We start from the raw sequence: 21,301 nt of genomic DNA on the forward strand, positions 1-21,301 counted from the left end.
AATTATCATATGGTTTCACTTATTTGTGGAGCATAAGGAATAACACAGAGGACATGGGGAGATGGAGAGGAGAAGTGAGTTGGGGGAAATTGGAGGGGGAGACAAACCATGAGAGACTGTGGACTCTGAGAAACAAACTGAGGGTCTTGGAGGGGAGGGGGGTGGGAGGCTGAGTGAGTTTGGTGGTGGGTATTATGGATGGCATGTATTGCATGGAGCACTGGGTGTGGTGCATAAACAATGAATCTTGGAACACTGAAAAAATAAAGTAAAAAATTAAGAAAATACATTGGACAAAAATAAATAGGATGAAAATAAAATGAAATCATTAAATATTTTAATTAAACAATAATAAATATACAAATACAAGATGTAACTCACAATGTTTAGAGCAAAATTTATAGGCTTATAATTATATCTTAGATTAAAGGGTGAAAAAATCAATGATTTAATTTTTCAGCTTAAGCTCAGAAAATAAAACAAATAGAAAATCTAATTAATTTGTAAAAAAATTTTACAAATATCGGGACAGAAAATGGGATATTACTACAGATCTTACTTTGGACATTGAGAAGAATAAAAGAGGGTATTACAAATAATTTATGCCATTACATTTTGTTATTTGGACAAAATGGGCATATTCTTAGAAAATGCAACCTTCCAAAACTAACCAAGGAAGATATAAAAAGTCCTGTGTCTGGTATCTATTAAAGAAATGTGGTCAGTGTTGTATGGAATTGTTGAATCACTATACTGTACACTTGGAATTAATATTACACTGGATGTTAACCATACTGGAATTTAAATAAAAAATTTTAAAAAAGGAAAAAGATGGTGTTGATTAAGTAGTGTGAAAGCAAAATTTTAAGTGAGCGTAGTAGTTTTTATAAATGCAGATAGAAACAAAAAATGAATTTTACTTCAATTTCACAGATGAAAGAATGTAACAATTATATTATTGAATAAATAGGTGACTACAGAATTATATTGCAGTGTTCTTTGCCATTCTTCCAAAGTTTTAGTTTTCAAGGAAGTATATAGATCTCTCTAAAAAAACTATTTGGCTTTCCATTGTTCTTAATGATCTCCCTGATGATTTAGGTGTTCCTTGATGATCTCCCTGAGGATTTTAACGATGCTTTACATGAGTATAACATGGACGTTACAAAAGCCTTTGCCTCCTTCCTACTAAATGTTTCCAAATTGGCTGATATGAAACAGGAATATCAACTCCCATTGTCAAAAATAAGTAAGTATATTTTAGTTCCACTGTGGAACAATTTAAAGAAAAAATAAAAGAATATTTTTTCCAGAGGAAGAGAAGAGCCTGGGAAGGATCAGTATGCCTTAAAAAAATCTGCTTTCCAAAGAATGAAACTCTTGATTTTTAGAAGCCAAAAGGGCAATGGAGAATAAAAATAAATAGAGTCATTTATAAACCATCTTGATTAAAGATTGCTTTTGGGGCAAGCCTGGAAAGTGCAGTAAGGACATTTATGAAATGAAGAGAAATGAGAAACCATTCTATCACTCATTTTCTTGAGGAAATATGTATAGACTTGGAAGATTAACTGGACCCAAACACAGGTTCTGCTATTCTTAGAAGGGAGACATTGGGCAAGATTCCATATTATTTCAATAATCCATATTCATGCCTCAATTTTCTCAAAAGTTATATAAAAAAGAGAATAGCATTACAAACCTAGTTTGGGTGAGCTTTAAATAATTCAGTTAATATATGTGAATATCTTAGAACAGTATCTAGCACATAGTAAACACATTAATCTTTGCTCTTATTTTTCATAAGCCATTGGATAGAAATTGAGGGGAAAATAAACAGGAAAAGCTGACTGGGATAAATGGAAAGGGTTGAGTCACAGGTAGCAATTTCCTAATTTTATTATACCCTAACATCTTCAGTTGGAAAAAAGAAGCAGAGCCTATTACTTCCTGGGCCTATTAAAGTGAGAAGCAGCATGAACAAAAGCAAACACTAATAGTGGATCATTGTGAGCATCCCAAAGGAGGCAAAATAGGAGTGCCTTCATTACAAATTAGAGTCACCTTTGAATGCCCAATCTGGTGCTTTTTGAGAGCAGGAATAGAGGAGATGCCTGGGTGGCTCAGTTGGTTAAGTATCTGCCTTTCGCTCAGATTATGATCCTAGAGTTCAGGGATGGAGTCCCATGTTGGGCTCCCTGCTTAGTGTGGAGCCTGCTTCTCCCTCTACCCCTCCTCCTGCTTGTGTGCATGCACTCTCTCTCTCTCTCTAATACATAAATAAAATCTTTTAAAAAAAGAATGGGAATGGAAAAAATATTTCTTCTCATATGCCATTTCCAAACCCTTTGACAGTGGCCTCTTGGGATACCCTCGCTGGAATGATTGTGAGGCCAGATCTAAGTTTGGTGGGAAAAGCTTCAAGGTAATAACAATAATTCTGTGTTAAAAGAGCATGCAATTTAAAGGTAGTCTTTTATTACCTGTTGATCAAGGAACTAAAACATAATACCAAATTTCATAATATTGATAACATTAACAGCTAACATTTATTGAATATATGCTGTGCCAAGATGTGCAACTCACTTAAAAAAATATTTTATTTATTTTTCAGAGAGAGAGAGAGAGAGCACAAGCAGGGGGAGCTGGAGGCAGAGGGAGAAGCAGGCTCCCCACTAGGCCAGGAGTCCAATGTGGGCCTTGATCCCAGGTCCCCGGGATCATGACCTGAGCCAAAGGCAGAGGCTTAACTGACTGAGCCACCCAGGTGCCCCATGCTACTCATGCTATGTGATATACTCATCCAGTCTGTCATAGGTCCTGGAAAGTTGAATTACTCCATTGTAGCATGGTCTAGAGAATGTGCATAAATTATAACAATTTGGCCAATATTTTAAAAGCTTAACTATTCCAACTTATTGTGGCCAGATTTCACAGGGAAAGAATGTGAGGACTCTGAACTTGTGTCTCACTTGATGAACTGCAAAGAAGGAAGAGTAGCTATTTCTCCATTTGTTTGTCTCTCTGGGAACTCTGATGGTGATTTGCTTCAACCAAATACTCCAAACCATGTAAGTGGAAATGGGGTTTATACATTAAAGATCTTTAAGAAAGAATTGAATGCATACTTCTATGCTGTTTAGAAAGAGTTCAAATTTCCCAAATTGAAAAAAAAATCCAGGTGTATGAACAGAAATATCCAGGAAATGGTACTCTTGAGGCCAATATGATTTCAGTTTTTCAGTGTTGACATGAGGGACCCTGCTCCATTATACAGAATTCCCAAGTATCACCACTTTTCTTCTGTCTTTGTAGGCTGATGCAAGTTTGCTGTGAAAAGAGCACATAAAACTATCTTGAGGCCTTCCTGGTTTTGCAATAGATGTTGTAAATTCCATATGTATTCTGGATCACTGATGTCCAAAATGATGTACAAAGAACTAGACACATTGGGAATATGTTGGATAATTCACTGAATGTTGGAATAAACTTACAGAAATTTAATTTATATTTTAACACAAAGTTTGAGAAAGAAAATAAATTTCAAAATATATTTGATGTTATGGTTTGACACTAGGGTTTCAACTCTATTCTAGCCCAAAATCCTAGACAGTCCTCTATTATGTTAAATATTTTAGTCCAGTATCACTTAGAAGAATTTTGAAAAACTAAATAGACCTTTGTGCATTTTTTTTTAAATTTATTTATTTAACAGACAGAGATAACAAGTAGGCAGAGAGGCAGGCAGAGAGAGAGGAAGGGAAGCAGGCTCCCTGCTGAGCAGAGAGCGGGATGCAGGGCTCGATCCCAGGACCCTGGGATCATGACCTGAGCTGAATGCAGAGCCTTCAACCCACTGAGCCACCCAGGTGCCCCGCTTTGTGCATTTTAAATGGACACTTACATTTTTATCACAAAATCTATTAATTTCTGATGATATAATTTCCAGCTTCAGATAAACTTTGATATGTTAAAATAAAGCCACCATATCATTTTAATGTATAAAATGGAATCTGAATGCTGAGGCATTTGAATACTCATAATTATGAAGTTAAAAACAGTCAAGAATAAAATTTCTAATGATTTAAAATTTGGTAAAGTTTTTTTCTCTTGTATTTAGATTATACATTCCGCCACATAATTTTACCTTAATGTAATATATTTTTAAACATTAAGCTACCCTGTCTATCACATTTCTTAGCTTAAATAGTATGCAATTTCAATTTAAACAAGAATGCAATTTCAATAGTATACAACAGGTTATTTCCTGTTAATTGCAGAAACTTAAATATAATACAAATTTTGAGAAGTAATTACCAAAAATAAAATTAATGTTATATTAGAAATGTATTAATGGAATGGATGAAACTATTTCTTTTTAAATTAGTACAATAACTAAGAATGAATATTTACTTATTTTTAGAATGAGACAGTTCCAGCTTCAAATTTTAATTTGAATGTTGAGAAGCCTTATTCAAATAGAGAAGTAGCTCAGAATGGAACAACTTTTATGACAGTGATATGTAATTCTAATTCTTTCTGAGGGTTTGCCCCAAATCACTTACCAGTCTATTATCACAAACATTTTTTAATGATCTCTTAATTAACAACTTAATTAGATCCACTGTAATTTTGTTGAATTCAAGTAATTGGAAACAACCTAATTTAAAAGAAAAAAAGTTATTTTTTTGCTTAGTCCTTAAGTCACCCATTTTCTTAATAGGAAAACAATATGGCTCTTTGTTGCTACTCTGTATATTTTTAAACCCCAAGTAAATTTGAGGAAGCTTTTTGTTTTATAAGATGAGAAAAAAGCATTCATGAAAAAAGAGATGAGAAAGGACTTTTTAAAAAAATTGATAATGTAGGGGCGCCTGGGTGGCTCAGTGGGTTAAGCCGCTGCCTTCGGCTCAGGTCATGATCTCAGGGTCCTGGGATCGAGTCCCGCATCGGGCTCTCTGCTCAGCAGGGAGCCTGCTTCCCTCTCTCTCTCTCTCTCTCTCTGCCTGCCTCTCCGTCTACTTGTGATCTCTCTCTGTCAAATAAATAAATAAAATCTTTAAAAAAAATTGATAATGTACATGGTTTAAAAATTACTTAGAGACCACTGCTCCAGGTCTTTACTCTCATGTGAGTTGTATGTTAACAGAATGTGGGAGAGTGTGGAATTCTGGCATAGAAATAATAGAGGACTGAAATTAGCTTATAAGATCAATAATTTTATGAAGCTTGGGGCGCCTGGGTGGCTCGGTGGGTTAAAGCCTCTGCCTTAGGCTCAGGTCATGATCCCAGGGTTCTGGGATCGAGCCCTGCATTGCGCTCTCTGCTCAGTGGGGAGCCTGCTTCCTCCTCTCTCTCTGCCTGCTTCTCTGCCTACTTGTGATCTCTGTCAAATAAATAAAATCTTTAAAAAAATTTTTATGAAGCTTTTTTCCTGTATTTTATTTCTATAATTATAATTAATTCCTTATGTAAGAAGTTTGTAGCTGATCACGTTGAAAACAAGACATTAATTATTAAGTATTATAATTTACCTTTTTTTTCTATTTCACAATTAATTCAACTTATGGTTAGTAGGTACCATTAACTTTTGTTTCCCTTCCATGTGCACATCTTTCCGTGAAGTTTTTGAGGAACACTAATACAGTTATAATATGATATAGTGTCTGTGTCTTATTGCCACCTAGTCACCATCAATTAGAAGAGATCTTTAAGGTATAAAGCAGGAACTAATACAGACTATTCATTGTTCCTGCTGGTGTGTTAGAAGAAGCAGGTTCTATATCATTTATTTTGAAGCATCCTGCACGGATGAGTATTTCTAGAGTACGCCTTGATGGCAACATGTCCTTTGCCTTACCCAACTCACTTTATGCAATTTTACTTTACTAATATAAGTTATAACCTATCAAATCTTATTTTGCTTTTATTGTTTGTTACATTTTAATGTAATGCTACATAGATATTCATATAATCTTTAAATAACATATAGATAAGCTGTAAAGCATTAAACTAAAATGAAAACCCATGGACTCAGGACCCATGTACTCCTCCTCTATCTTACTCCCTTATCTCTCCTCTTTCCCTAGGATATAAATTATCCTGAATTTTGTGTTTTTAATTCTCCTTTAAAAAACATCATATTCCAAAGTTCCTTTTTATATTTGCTGCTTTTGATTTTTATAGAAAGTAAAAGAATACTTACTCTAGTCTTCTGGATGTTGTTTTTTTATTTTGTTTTGTTTTGCTCTTTGCACAAGATTCATATTATCAGTTGAAACTCTATTTTATTTTCACTGCTTCATAATATTTCAGAGTGTGGATATAAAACAAGCCATTGATCTAGTTTCCTCTTAAAAACTGTTTGTGTTTGTTTTTATTCTTTACTGTTACAAAAAGGGCTGCTACAAATATCTAGTGCCCATGTATAATAGTTTCCCTGGAATGTAAATATTCTGGATTTTTGAGGTCAAACAGGTTTCTGGATCATAATGGAATAAGAATATTCCAAGAACTTATAGTGATAAAAGAACTTTCCATGCTACCACCAAATCATTTGAGAAAGTAGTTGAACTGATTAGTGTATTAGAGTAGTTCCTATTGACCCTGTATAGTTTTCATAAAATGACCAGACATGAAAGGCTATTGACTTGTTAACTTGCTATTCTTACTTTTCTTCTCTTTCCTTGTATATCTCTCTCCCCTTCCTTTTTATTCTGGTGATTGGGTTCTTGCAGTTGTTAGAGTTGAATTCTTCTCTTGAGACAAAGAAGGCACCAGATCTCTGATACTCAGTTTACAAGATATCTCTTATACCAATGAGGATAATGAAAAAAAATTAAAATTAGCTTTTCTTTCCTAGTGACTCTTGTTATTCTCATGGCTGGATAGTTGAAATTGCCGAGTACGCTGTGAGGCAATAATGTTCGTAGGTGGTACCAAGTCATTTTCTAGACTTGCTTAGGATAGCACCAACCCAGTGTGTATGAAAGACACCCTCTTACTTCATCATGAGCAGTGTGCTTCAAAAAAGTTGGATAAAGAAAGGAACTATATAAAGCACAATGTAAGAAATCATAAACTTTCTTTACACATAAATAACAAAAAGATTTGTGTTTCTTTAGGTCATTCTACGCACAATTGGTATCAATCACAATCAGGCTCCTGTGTTGTGGTCACAGGTATTTGATAACCAAGGAAGAAGAATGCCACTTAATGCTTATGCACTTGATTTCTATAAACATGGTTCCTTGACAGGACTAGTCCAGGACAACAGGTATGTTTTATCTATCTTCACCTATCCACCCCCCCTAATTTTTCAACTTCTACCTTTCTGTATTCATGTCTGTGTCTCCATCTTTCTCTTTCATTTCTACTTCTACCTGTGGTTTACCAGCAAAATCTTGGAATTTAAGGTGACTCACTTGACCTAAAGATGTACCCTGCAGATATATTTGCATACTTTCACAGATGTGTTTTTATTTATTACTATCCTATTTATTGATAACTTATTTTAAAAACTCACCATTATCTGCAAGAAGTATATAAAAAGGTATATAACTCACACTTCTGAAGACTGAGCATAGTACAATTGTTTTAGCTCTTTGGCAAGGAAATCATTTTCAAAAACAGTAAGGAAGGGTAAACCCTCTTGGATTTACTGAAAGTAGAGAAATTCGTCCAGGCACTGAAAGTAGAGAAATTGGTCCAGGCACTGAGCACATAGATGTGATAGGGGCATTCTGTCACACTAATAAGTAATTCAGTAGAAAATTTGCATAAAATTTTGAGCAGTTTTTATTGAGTTAAAGGATTTAAAACTTGGGACACTAGATAAATATTGATTTTTTAAAAATTTCATAGCTCACTGATGCAGATGTATTTTATTCCTTTTTAAAGTTTTTTATTTTAATCACCTTGTGTTCATTATGACAAGTGCACTCCTTAATCTCCATCATATATTTCACCCATCTCCCTCCCCCATCCCCTCTGGTAAACATCTGCTTGTCCTCTATAGTTAAGAGTCCATTTCTTGGTTTCCCTCTCTCTCTTTCTCTTTGCTTGTTTGTTTTATTCTTAAATTACACAGGTGAGTGAAATCCTTCAGTATTTATCTTTCTTTGGACGACTTATTTCACTTAGCATTATACTCTCCTGCTCCATCCTTGTTATTGCAAATAGCGAGATTTCATTCTTTTTTTATGGCTGAAATATATATACACACACACACACACACACACATATATATATATATATATATACACATTTGTCAGTTGATGGACACTTGATAATGGGCTGCTTCCATATCTTGGCTATTGTAAATAATCCTTCTATAACAAAAGGGTGCATATAGCTCTTTGAATTAATGTTTTTGTATTCTTTGGATAAATATCCAGTAGTGTGATTGCTAGATAGTAGGGTAGTTCTAATTGTAACTTTTTGAGGAACCTCCATACAGTTTTTCATAGTGGCTGAACCAGTCTGCACTCTACTAACAGTGCAGGAAGGTTACCCTTTATCCATGTCCTCATGAACACCTACTGGTGTTCTTGTGTTTTTTTATTTTAGTCATTCTGACAGGGATGAGGTGATATCTCATTGTAGTTTTGATTTGCATTTCCCTGATGGAAAGTAATGATGATCATCTCCTCATGTGTCTGTGGGCCATCTGTATGTCCTTCTTGGAGAAATGTCCATTCAGGTTTTCTGCCATTTTTTAATTGGACTATCTGCTTTTTGGGTGTTGAGATTTATAAATTCTTTATATATTGTGCATAGAGTCCTTTATCAGATATGTCATTTGGAAATATCTTCTTCTATTCCCTAGGTTGTCTTTTAGTTTTGTTGACTGTTTCCTTCACTGCAGAAGTTATTATTATTATTTTTTAAGTAGGCTCCACACCCAACATGAGGCTTAAACTCACAACCCTGAGATTAAGAGTCCTGCATCCTACCAACTGAGCCAGCCAGGTGCCCCTGAAGCTACTTATTTCATAGTCCAAATAGTTTGTTTGCTTTTGTTTTCCTTGCCTCGGGATCTATCTAGAAAGTAGTTACTATATTCAATGTCAAAGAAGTTATTGCTTGTGTTCTCTTCTGGCATTTTTGTGGTTTCAGGTCTCACATTTAGGTCTTTAATCCATTTTTAATTTATTTTTATATAAGGTATAAAAAAGGTTGTCCAGTTTCATACTTTTCTTTTTTTTTTTAAAGATTTTATTTATTCATTTAGAGAGAGAGGGAAAGTGAGAGAGAGAGAGAGGAGGAGGGAGAGGGGCAGAGGGAGAGGGAGAAGCAGACTCTCCACTGAGCAGGAAGCCTGACATGGGGCTCTATTCCAGGACTCTGGGATCATGATCTGAGCCCAAGGCAGCGGCTTATCTGAAGGAGCCTCCCAGGCACCACTTCCAGTTTCATTCTTTTTGCATGTTGTTGTCCAGTTTTCCCAAAATCATTTGTTGAAGTGATGGGTCTTTTTTCTATTGGATATTCTTCCTAGCTTTGTCAAGGATTAATTGGTCATATAATCGTGGGTCCTTTGCTGGGTTTTCTGTTCTGTTCTATTGATCTATGGGTCTCTTTTCTGCCAGTACCATACCATCTTGATCATTACAGCTTTGTAATATAACTTGAAGTTTGGAATTGTGATGCCTCCAGCTTTACTTCTTTTTTTTTTTCTTCTTCTTCTTCTAGTTGCTTTGGCTATTCAGGGTCTCTTGTGGTTCATACAAATTTTAGGATTGTTATAGCTCTGTGAAAAATGCTGGTTGTATTTTGATAGGGATTTCATTGAATCTGTAGATTGCTCTGTGTAGTATAAACATTTTAACAATATTTGTTCTACCATTCCATGAGTATGGAATGTCTTTCCATTTCTTGGTGTCGTCTTTCATTTCTTTCATCAGCATTTTATAGTTTTCAGGGTGCAGATCTTTCACCTTTTTGGTTAGATTTATTCCTAGGTATCTTTTGTTTTTGATGCAATTGTAAATGGGATTGATTCCTTAATTTCTCTTTCTGCTGCTTCATTATTGATGTATAGAAATGCAACAGATTTCTGTACAGTGATTTTGTATCCTGTGACTGTACTGAATTCATATTTCAGTGCTAGCAGATTTTTAGTGGTCTTTCTGGTTTTCTATACATAGCATCATGTCATCCGCAAATAGTGAAATTTACTTCTTCTTTACACATTTAGATGCCTTTTATTTGTTTTCGTTGTCCGATTACTGTGGCTATGACCTTAGGGGAAAACTCTCAGTTTGTCCACAATGAGGATGATTTATTAGTTGTGGGTTTTTCATGTATGGCCTTTATTATATTGAGGTATGTTCCCTCTAAGCCTGTTTTGTTGAGGGTTTTTTTAATCATGAATGCATGTTGTACTTTATCAAATGCTTTTTTTCTGCATCTATTGAAATGATCATATGGTTCTTAGCCTTTCTTGTATTTATGTGATATATCACATTGGTTACTTTGTGAATATTGAACAACCATGCAACTCAGGAATAAATCCCAGTTGACTAAGATAAATGAGTTTTTAAATGTATTGTTGGATTTAGTTTGCCAGTATTTTGTTGAAGATATTTGCATCTACATTCATCAGAGATATTGGCCTGTAGGTCTCTTTTTTGTAGTGTCTTTATCTGGTTTTGGTATCAGGGTAATGCTGGCCTCACAGAATGAATTTGGAAGTTTTCCTTCCTCTTCTATGTTTCGGAATAGTTTGAGAAGAATAGTAATTAACTCTTTGGTAAGTGTTTGGGACAATTTTCCTATGAAGCCATCTGGTCTTAGACTTTTGTTTTGGGGGAGTTTTTTGATTAGCAATTTAATTTCTTTACTGGTATTCAGTCTGTTCAAATTTTCTATTTCTTCCTGTTTCAGTTTTGGTAGGTTTTATGTTTCTAGGAATTTAGTTTTTTCTTCCAGGTTGTCTAATTTGTTGACATATAGTTTTCATAATATCCTCTTATAATTGTTTGTATTTCTGTTGGTGTTGGTAGTTATTTCTCCCCTCTAATTTATGATTAGAGGTTTATCAGTTTTATTGATTTTTTTCAAAAAGCCACCTTCTGGGTACATTGATCTGTTCTATTGTTTGTTTGTTTAGTTCTTATATCACTTATTTCTGCTCTAATCTTCATTTATTTCTTTCCTTCTGCTGGTTTTAGGTTTTGTTTGTTATTTTTAACTCTTTTGGGTGTAAGGTTGGGTTTTTTTTATTTGAGAGTCTTCTTACTTATTGAAGTGGGACTGTATTGCTATAAATATTCCTCTTAGAACCACTTTTGCTGCATCCCAAAGATTGTGGACCATTGTGTTTTCATTTTCATTTGTTTCCATGTACATATATATATTTTTAAAGATTTTATTTATTTATTTATTTGACAGAGAGATCACAAGTAGGCAGAGAGAGAGGGGGAAGCAGGCTCCCTGCTGAGCAGAGAGCCCAATGCGGGACTAGATCCCAGGACCCTGAGATATTGACCTGAGCTGAAGGCAGAGGCTTAACCCACTGAGCCACCCAGGTGCCCCCATATATCTTTTTAATTTATTCTTTGAGTTCCTCATTTACCCATTCATTGTGTTGTAGCATGTTATTTAACCTTCATGTATTTGTGGTTCTTCCAGATTTTTTCTTGTGATTGACTTCTAGTTTCTTTCTTTTTTCTTTTTTTTTTTTTAAGATTATTTATTTATTTATCTGGCAGAAAGAGAGAGATATCACAAGTAGGCAGAGAGGCAGGCAGAGAGAGGGGGAAGCAGGGTCTCTGCTGAACAGAGAGTCCGATGTGGGGCTCGATCCCAGGATGCTGAGATCACAACCTGAGCAGAAGGTAGAGGTTTAACCCACTGACTCACCCAGGTGCCCCTGACTTCTAGTTTCTTGAGGTTGTGGTCAGAAAGGATGTATGGTGTGGTTTTGATTTTTCTGAATTCTTGAGGCTTGTTTCGTGGCCTAATATGTCATCTATTCTGGAGAATGTATCATGTGTACTTGAAAATAATGTGTATTCTACTGTTTTAAGGTGGAATGTTCTGAATATATCTGTTAAATTCGTCTGGTCCAGTGTGTCATTCAAAGTCACTGTTTCCTTGTTGATTTTCTGTTTAGATGATCTGGCCATTGATGTAAGTGTAATGTTAAAGTCCCCACTATCATTGTGTTATTATCCGTTAGTTCCTTTATGCTTGTTGTTAACTGTTTTACATATTTAGGTGCTCTCATTTTGGGTGCATAAATATTTACAATTGTTATATCTTCTGGTTGGATTCTCCCCTTTATGATTATAAAGTGCTCTTCTTTGTCTTTTGTTACCGTCTGCTTTAAAATCTAATTTGTCCAATATAAGTATTGCTAGTTGGCTTTCTTTTGACAACCATTTGCATGATAAATGTTTCTTCATCCCCTCACTTTCAATCTGTAGGTGTCTTCAGGGCTACAATGCTCTTATAGGCAGCATATAGATGAATCTTTTTTTTTTTCTTTTAATCCATTCTGTCACCCTGTATCTTTTGATTCAAGTGTCTCATCCATTTTCATACAATGTAATTATTGGTGGATATATACATTTATTGCTGTTTCATTACTTGTTTTGTGGTTGTTCCTAAAGATTTTCTCTGATCCTTTCTTGTCTTTCTCTCTTTCATGGTTTGCTGGTTTTCTTTAGTGATATATTTGGATTTCTTTTCTTTATTTTTGCAGTTTATTAGTTGTTTTTGATTTTTGGTTACCATTAGGTTACATCCTCTGCATATTTAGCTGTTGGTCTATATTAAGCTAGTGGTCATTTAGGTTTGAACCATTCTTTACTCCTCTTCTCCCCATGTTTTAGATATAAGATACCTTCTTTTACATATTTCTATTTTGTGAGTACCTTGGGTGGTCTTTTACAAAAAGAATTCATTTTTACTGTTTTTGTGTTTCCTACCTTCATACTGTCACTTTTGGTCTTTCATTTCCACTCAAAGAATCCCCTTTAATATTTCTTGGAGGGCTAGTGTGTTGGTGATGAACTGCTCTAATTTTTTTTTTTTTTTTTTTGCCTGGGAAACTCTTTATCTCTTCTTCTATTCTGAATGATAGAATTGCTGGATAGAGTATTCTTGGCTGTATATTTTTCCCATTCAGCACTTTAAATATGTCATGCCTTTTTCTTTTGCTTGGAGAGTTTCTGCTGAAAAAGCCCCTGATAGCCTTATGGAGTTTCCCTTGTAGGTAACTGCCTTATTTTGTCTTGCTGCTCTTAATTTTTTTTCTTTATCACTATATTTTGCCATTTTAATTATGTCTTGGTGTGGATCTGCTTTTGTTGATTTTGTTGGGAGTTTTCTGTGCCCCCTGGATATGGATATCTTTTTCCTTCCCCTGTTAGGAAAGTTTTCATCTATTATTCTTCAAATAAGTTTTCTGTCCCCTTTTCTTACCCTTCTTCCTCTAGGACTTTTATAATGTGAATTTTTAAATAATGTGAATTTTTAAATAAAGATTTTATTTACTTATTTGAGACAGTGAGAGAGAGAATGTGCACAAGTGGAGGGGATGGGGAGAGGAAGAAGCAGCCTCCCCACTGATCAGGGAACCTGATGTGGGGCTTAATCCCAGGACCCTGAGATTGTGATCTGAGCTGAAGACAGACACTTAGCTGACTGACCCACCCAGGTGCCTCTATAATGTAAATGTTATTACGTTTGATAGAGTCACTGAATTCCCTAAGTCTTTTCTTATTTTGCATAATTCCTTTTTTACTTTTGTTTAGTTTGGTTACTTTCTATTACCATGAGTTCTAGGTCATTAATTTGTTCAACTGATTTTCCATCCTGCTGTTCATTCCATCAAGTGTGTTTGTCATTTCATTTACTGAGCCCTTTATTCCTGGTATGTTATTCCTTATCTCTGTGTTAAGGTTCTCACTCAGGTCTTCCATTCTTAAGTCCAGTGAGTGTCTTTATAATCATTACTTTAAATTCTGTTTCACTGAGATCCCTGGACATGGCCTTATCCTGTTCTTTCATTTGGGACAAATTCCTCTGTCTTCTCATTTTGTCTGTCTCTGTGTCAGCTACTGTGTATTAGGAAAGTCAGGTACCTCTGCTGTTTTTGAGGGTAATGGTCTTACATAGAACTCCTTGTTGGGGGGCGCCTGGGTGGCTCAGTGGGTTAAAGCCTCTGCCTTCAGCTTGGGTCATGATCCCAGGGTCCTGGGATCCAGCCCCATATCGGGCTCTCTGCTCGGCAGGGAGCCCGCTTCCCCCTCTCTCTCTGCCTGCCTCTCTGCCTACTTGTCATCTCTGTCTGTCAAATAAATAAAATCTTTAAAAAAAAAAAAAAGAACTCCTTGTTGGGAGTTGCTGTCTGGGAGGGGTTTGAGCTGGTCTGTCCTCAGGCGGGAGTTTTCACAGTGCTGGGACTGAGGCAAGCATAACTTGGAAGGGTGGATACACCAGAGCATGGCAGGTACCAAGCTTGGCATAAACAAGTTAGGTACTGACAGTTGGCATGGTACTGGTTCCTACAACTAGCCCTGTGCTAGTTGTGGTGGGGGAGGGAAGTGGTGCTGGTCAGTTTCTTTGTTCACAGAGAGGTCTTTTGTGAACACTACCTCTCTGGGACATTTTCTGAGAAGAACAAATAACCACCTGGAGCCCTGTATGCCACAGGCACCCTTCAATTGCTGTTTCCACACTATACATCCATGGGTTGTTTGCCCTGCCTTTTCTCCAAAAGCAGTCCCGATACCCCTGGGCTATATCCAAGCCAAGCCCACTGACCTTTAAAATTCTAGCCTTTAAGCCTCATTGGTTGCAAGAACTCATGATATTCAGCCCCTCTCATTTTCCAAGCCAGTTGCTATGGTGAATCATCTTCCCTTTATGCTCCACTGTGTTCTAGTCTGTCTTTACCCTGCTCCACCTCTATGGCTCCCATCCCACTGCAATGGGCAGTTCTCTCCCAAACCACATCTCTGAACTTCCTACTTTCTTCAATGCAGTTTTTTATCTACCTTCAGTTGTGGACTTTGTTCTGTCAGTCTTCAGGTTGATTTCTGGGGTATTTAGGATATTTTGATAGTTATATAGATGTGTTCATGGGATGAAGCAAACCTAGGGTCTTCGTAGGTATTTCTGATCATTTTTAAAAATATAACTCATTATTGTGAATTAAGTTGTGGCATTAGTAAATAATTCATTTGATTCTTCCATTTTGATTCTCCAGCTCCTATTCACTCTCCTGAGCTTAACTTTCCTATTTTGGATTTCTTCTGAGATGGTCAGTCTTCTATGTGTATTGATTATGTGTGGTTGTAATACTTATGACATTTTTGAATTCAGAATCATCATTGCTGTTGATTGAATCATCATCTAAGATGTGTGACAAAAAGTTTCTAGTAAATATGTCATGACAGACAAAAGTAATTTATTATTGACAAATCCAGCATTTCAGTATGACATAAGTTCTTTAATGTTTTTATACTATTAAATTTCAAATATTTTTGTTTAGGATACATGAAGGAGCTGCTTATCAGTTATTGAAAGATTTTGCACTCACCATTAAATCTATCAGGTATGTTATGTATTTTAAATATTGATTTCAAATTTTCCAAAAATTTAATGGTAATTTGAAAAATGTTGACCTTATACTTAAAAATGCCCTTGAGCTTCTGAGATGTCACACATTTCAACTCCCCAAACACTTTACAGAGTTTCTTTTCAACACCCTGTTGCATTGGTTCTATAATAGAATTAATTCCAAAGCCCATTTGACATAAGGTTTTATTCAGACCAGAACCTCAGCCTCAAGCACTGCATAACAACAGGACAATATTCAAAAGCCTCAAGAATTCCTAGATCCTAGTATTCTCAGTTTTCACAACCAGTGTTTGTCAGATACATGATACTTCAGAAGATCCCTTAGGGCTCCATGGAGTCCCTGGTTTATATCAACTTACATATTCTGGATTTTCTTGCTTTATTTTATATAGTGTTTTTTTCCAGGTTTTATCTGACTCTGGTCTCTCATGTTGGCTTTCTGTTTCCATCTTTAGCAGAGTACAGTGGGGATTCAAACAACTCTAAACTTTCTATGGATATACCCAGCCTAAGGGTTTATTACAAGGTCCACCCTTAGGCCCATCTAGTGTTGCCTGGTTAAATAAACATCTTCTTAAAGCCTCCTGTTTGTGTGCACTTCAATATTTTATGGGTTTTCCCTTTTATATCACGTACTTTAAAAAATTACATATCTTCACATATATGTATACATGCAATTAGCCATGAATCTCTTCATGAATTTCTTGCTAATCAGGTCACTGGTTTTTAATTTTTTGATTTGAGATTAATTAGACCTGTTTGGATGTTTTATACAAAGAATGAAACTTTGGGGATTCTAGAACAGAGGAAACTGCTCTAGATATTTTCTTGAGTGTATCCAGACAGTGTATTTCTTGAGTGGTTCATGGTTATTCAAGAGTATCCCAGGAAACCCCTGAGACTTTGGAACCATCTCAAAATCTCATCCTAGAAATATCATTCATTCATCTGAAAAGTATTGAATATTATTGGTTTGAGACATACTTCTAAGTATTTGATATATAGAGAATCAGTAAATCTTTTCCTGCTTTAAATGTAATCTTACAGTGTAGTGTGAGGAAACTGACTTGTAGCTACTAAAAAGGCAGTAAGTGCTAGGATGATAGATAATGAGGCAACCTTGGATTCAGAGAAGGATTTTCAAATGAAGTAATTTTTTCACTAAGTCTTAAAGGATCTTAAGGGTTAGGGCAGAGGAAATAGTGTTTTTAAAGTACAGGAATGAAAAAGGGTCTGATATGTCAGGGATAGGCTTCAATCTCACTCTAGTGGCATGGGGAATATGGGAGATGTGATAGAGATGGGGAAGATACTGAGTTGCTTAAAGCAGCTTTAAAGGCAATTAGGATATGTATTGGAAAGGGTCTTAAGTCTCATATTATGGAGTGGGCTTAATATTACGAATAATGTGTAGATAGTGTATAGGCATGGGTATGATATGGATCTGTGGTTTATATATCTGACAGAGATGTATAAGGTTTATATATGTTTATATATGTGACAGAGACTCAAAGACTATAAGAGCCATGCAAGTGAGAGTGAGTGTGAGTCTGAATTAAGGAAAGAGAAGTAATGATGTAAAGGAGTGGTTAGAGAAATACTTATAGGATAGAATTCAGAGAAAGTTTCAATAAAGTTCATGTGGTTGGTGATGATAATAAGTTCCTATCTTAGTTAAGGATACCTAAGAAATATAGAAGTGAGGATGAAGTTTGAGGAGGACTAAGAACCAAAAATAATGAGTTAGAATTTATACATGTCCCATAATATCTGTGGGGTATAATTCAAGAGGAAATGGTCAGTGTTATAATTATAAGTCTATGATTAGGAGTATATTCAGTGTTATAGATACAGATCTGGTCATTCTTTGTGGTAGGTCAATGAAGACACTAGGAAAAATTCTGGAACTCTAGTGCAACCAAGGTAGATAAGGAATTACAAAAGGCTGATAAAATGTCAGATGCTGATTGTGGTCAGTACTTTTATCAGCCCATCTGCACTGTTCATTCTTGGATTTCCTCTCTCCTTTCTTTTCACTTGCTTATGCATTTCTTGTTGCTGCTGTAACAAATTACCACAAACTTAGTGGTTTAAACCAACACAAATTTATTATCTTACAGTTCTGGAAGCCTGGTGTCCCAAATAAGTCTAACTGCATTAAAATCAAGATGTTGGCAAAGCTCATTTCTTTCTGGAGACTTGAGGGCCATCTATTTTATTGTCTTTTCTAGCTTTTAGATGCTGCTGGCATTATTTTGCTTATGGTCCCCTTTCATCTTCAAGGCCAGCAATGGTGGGGAAAGTCTTACATTGCATTACTCTGAGATGAACTCTCTCCTGACTCCCTCACAAAAATCTTTTAGACTATATTGGGCCCACCCAGATAATACAGAATAATTTTTCTATCACAAAGTTAGCTGATCAGCAGCTTGAATTCCATCTGCAACCTTAATTCTCTTTGCCGTGTAAACTAACATAGTCCTAGATTTCTGAGGATTAGAACACAAATAAAGGTCACTATTCTGTTTATTACTCCTGTTTTTTAAAATTTTCTCACATATCTAGGTAAAGGAAGTAATATTTTGCTCTTCATAGAGGTACTTGCTTGTGGAGTTCAGTATATACTAGACATGATAGCCAAAAAAACCAAAAACAAACAAAACAAAAAACACAAAATAGCCTCCAAAGACATGTGTGGCAAGAAGGAAGGGACTTTGTTTTGCTCTTGTTGAAGGGAGAAGTGATAAGTTTACATGGAATTTGGTGGCCTTTAAAATTCTCTTGGTAACTGGGGTGCCTGGGTGGCTCAGCGGGTTAAAGCCTCTGCCTTCAGCTCGGGTCATGATCCCAGGGTCCTGGGATCAAGCCCCAGGGTCCTGGGATCAAGCCCGGCATCGGGATCTCTGCTCGGCAGGGAGCCTGCTTCCTCCTCTCTCTCTCTCTGCCAGCCTCTCTGCCTACTTGTGATTTCTGTCTGTCAAATAAATAAATAAAATCTTAAAAATTAAAAAAAAATTCTCTTGGTAACTGACATGAAGAAGAGCTTCATGGGGATTGTTTTGTTATCTTTATTTTGTTTTTTTACACACTTTTTTTTAGATCAAAATATTTCTTATCAGTATTCTTCATATTTTGCTAACATTTCATCATCTAGTAGGATTTACTTAATTCTTCCTGCCTGGGGGAAAGTACTTCTTATAATGCTGACTCTCACTAATATATGTGTTCTCTGTGTGTGTGTGTGTGTGTGTGTGTGTGTGTGTGTGTATTTCCATTTACAGTGTTTCCTTGCGTGAACTCTGTGAAAATGAAGATGACAACGTGGTCTTAGCATTTGAACAATTGAGTAACACCTTTTATGAAAAACTTGAAGGAGTTTAAAAATAAAGACTATCCAGACCACTTAAAATATTGCCACTGGCATTTTTAAGTCATATTTTGTGATCTGCATACTAATCAGAAATATATACATGATGAAGTGGAAAGGGCAAACAACTTGGGAGTCTGAATTGTGATCAAACCTGCCATGTTCTCTCATGAGTACCCTTGGACAAGTTTTTTAATATCTTTGGAGTCTTAGGTTCTGTATATAATTGAATAATAATGCCTATGTTTCAGCTGGTTTGTGGACTGATTGAAAAAAATGCAAAGATTTTTTTATGTAATTAAAGAACAATTTTTACTCTGTGAAGCCTAAACAAATATTACATTCTCAGCACTTTTCTCCTGGATGTTATAATTTGTAAAAGTCTATCAAGGGTAGAATATACTCAATATCCTGAAGTTGAAATATGTTTTCTCTATTAACCTAAATGTGATTATCTGATTTTGATAAATGGTTTTTAAAAATGACAACTTCTAGTAAACTTGAATTACTTTTTAAAAAAATATAAATGAGAGTTTTGGCATAAATCCTATGATGCTCTAAGGTAACATATAGCTGGTGATTTGGCTTGATTTTAATTGTATGTAAATGATTGAAAAAACACAAAGAAATAAATGGGTATAAACAATTTTCCATTTGTCTCTTTGTGTAAAGTCTATACATCTCTCTGCATTTGCACATACTTATGCATTTTATATGTAATAAATAGTTTATGTCTAATCGCTTTCCCTTCCTAGTCTAAGCCTCAGATCACAGTTTTGGAATCTATTTTAGACCCTAAAATTGAGTAGAACATTTTATCCTCAGAGAAATCTCTCTCCTTCTATCTAGATGTCTTACTGAAGGTGATCTTTTGTATGACATTATTTATACATAATATTACATTGGCTTAGAAAAACACCCATGGTTCATTTTGTCTGGAGATAAAAGAATATTCTGTTATCTGGAACTGACCCATTATTGCATGTACCATGTTAGGGGAGTCTAGTTTTTTCAGAGTAAACCCTTTTATACCCCTACCCCCAACTTTAACCTCCACCAACCTCTAGATATTCTCTATTTCTGTAATATTGTCATTTCAAGACCTAAATAAATGGAATTATACAGTACATAACCTTCTGAAATTTTTCCTTTCACTCAGCATAATTCCATCAAGATTGATCCAGGTTGTTACATGTACCAGTAGTGTGTCCCTTTTTATTGTTGAATAATATGCCACAGTATGGTTGTACCACAGTTTGTTTAACCATTCAACACAGTGAAGGACATTGGGTTGTTTCTAACTTTTGGCTGTTATTTGTTTACAAGTAAAGCTGCTATTAATATTTATGTTTCTTCTGGAATATATATAGAGCTTCTCTTTGGCCCTTGCTGACACCAGGGAAGAGGGAAACAGGGCTGATTCACACTGCTCTGTTGTTTTAGGGTGCGGATGGAAGCTCAGCTGTCGCAGGGAATATATGTAGGACAGTATTGATTAGTCTGGCTTTGCACCAACTCATTCTTTCTTACTAATATTAGTTGAAGGTAGAGGTTCAGCACCCTCCCACCCCAATACACACACACCAGGGGAGGGGGTAAAAGCAGGTTTCTGATTAATTCCACCTCACACTGTCTTGTTTAATCTCATTGATGCTAGGTCAGGGGATGGCTAGATGGCTCCAATGACATCTGGAGAGGGTGAAGTGTAGTGGTGATTAGTCCCTCTTCGTACTGCTTTGGATATACAAGAGACAGAAAACTCAGAGAACTCATTATCATGTTGTTTCTCAAGTCTCAAGGTTCCTATTGTTTTTGTGTTATGTCTAGGTAAATTTTGCTCCAAAAAGGAAGACCTAGGAGGAATGAGATTACTCTTACATTTTTATTGAAAGAAAGGAAGGTGTTGAAAGGACTTGTTGGAAAAAGTTTGAGTCTCTATTTTTTTTTAAAGATTTTATTTATTTATTTGACAGGCAGAGATCACAAGTAGGCAGAGAGGCAGGCAGAGAGAGAGGAGGAAGCAGGCTCCCCGCTGATCAGAGAGCCCAATGTGGGGCTCGATCCCAGGACCCCGAGATCACGACCCGAGCAAAAGGCAGAGGCCTAAACCACTGAGCCACCCAGGCGCCCCATGAGTCTCTATTTTTTACATGAATCAATAACTGAATCAAGGGAAAGCTTCACCTCTTTATAACTTAATGTTATGATTTCAGCAGTAATTTGTGTGTGGTTCAGGAAATCTTACAGTAGGCGGGCAATGCTTCCATGGCCTGAGAATTTTCTGAAAGCCAATTTTTGCTTTTCTCAATATCCCTTTTGATCCTGTTTTACATCTTCCCT

General features: G+C 35.8%; 1 protein-coding gene across 2 annotated transcripts in view; it reads left to right on the plus strand.

Annotated features, from left to right (window-relative positions):
• Positions 1-20,759, plus strand: part of DDX60 (DExD/H-box helicase 60) — a 119,486-nt gene extending 98,727 nt beyond the window's left edge. For both annotated transcript variants that reach the window (XM_047717724.1, XM_047717723.1), the window contains exons 34-38: positions 1,102-1,249; positions 2,929-3,071; positions 7,125-7,276; positions 15,506-15,568; positions 18,876-20,759. In XM_047717724.1, coding sequence (XP_047573680.1) covers positions 1,102-1,249; positions 2,929-3,071; positions 7,125-7,276; positions 15,506-15,568; positions 18,876-18,975 — 606 coding nt within the window. In that variant the 3' untranslated portion in view covers positions 18,976-20,759. The remainder of the gene's footprint in view (positions 1-1,101; positions 1,250-2,928; positions 3,072-7,124; positions 7,277-15,505; positions 15,569-18,875) is intronic.
• Positions 20,760-21,301: the final 542 nt, after the last annotated feature.

The sequence above is a fragment of the Lutra lutra genome, chromosome 2 (assembly GCF_902655055.1).
Source record: "Lutra lutra chromosome 2, mLutLut1.2, whole genome shotgun sequence".
Classification (NCBI taxonomy): Eukaryota; Metazoa; Chordata; class Mammalia; order Carnivora; family Mustelidae; genus Lutra; species Lutra lutra.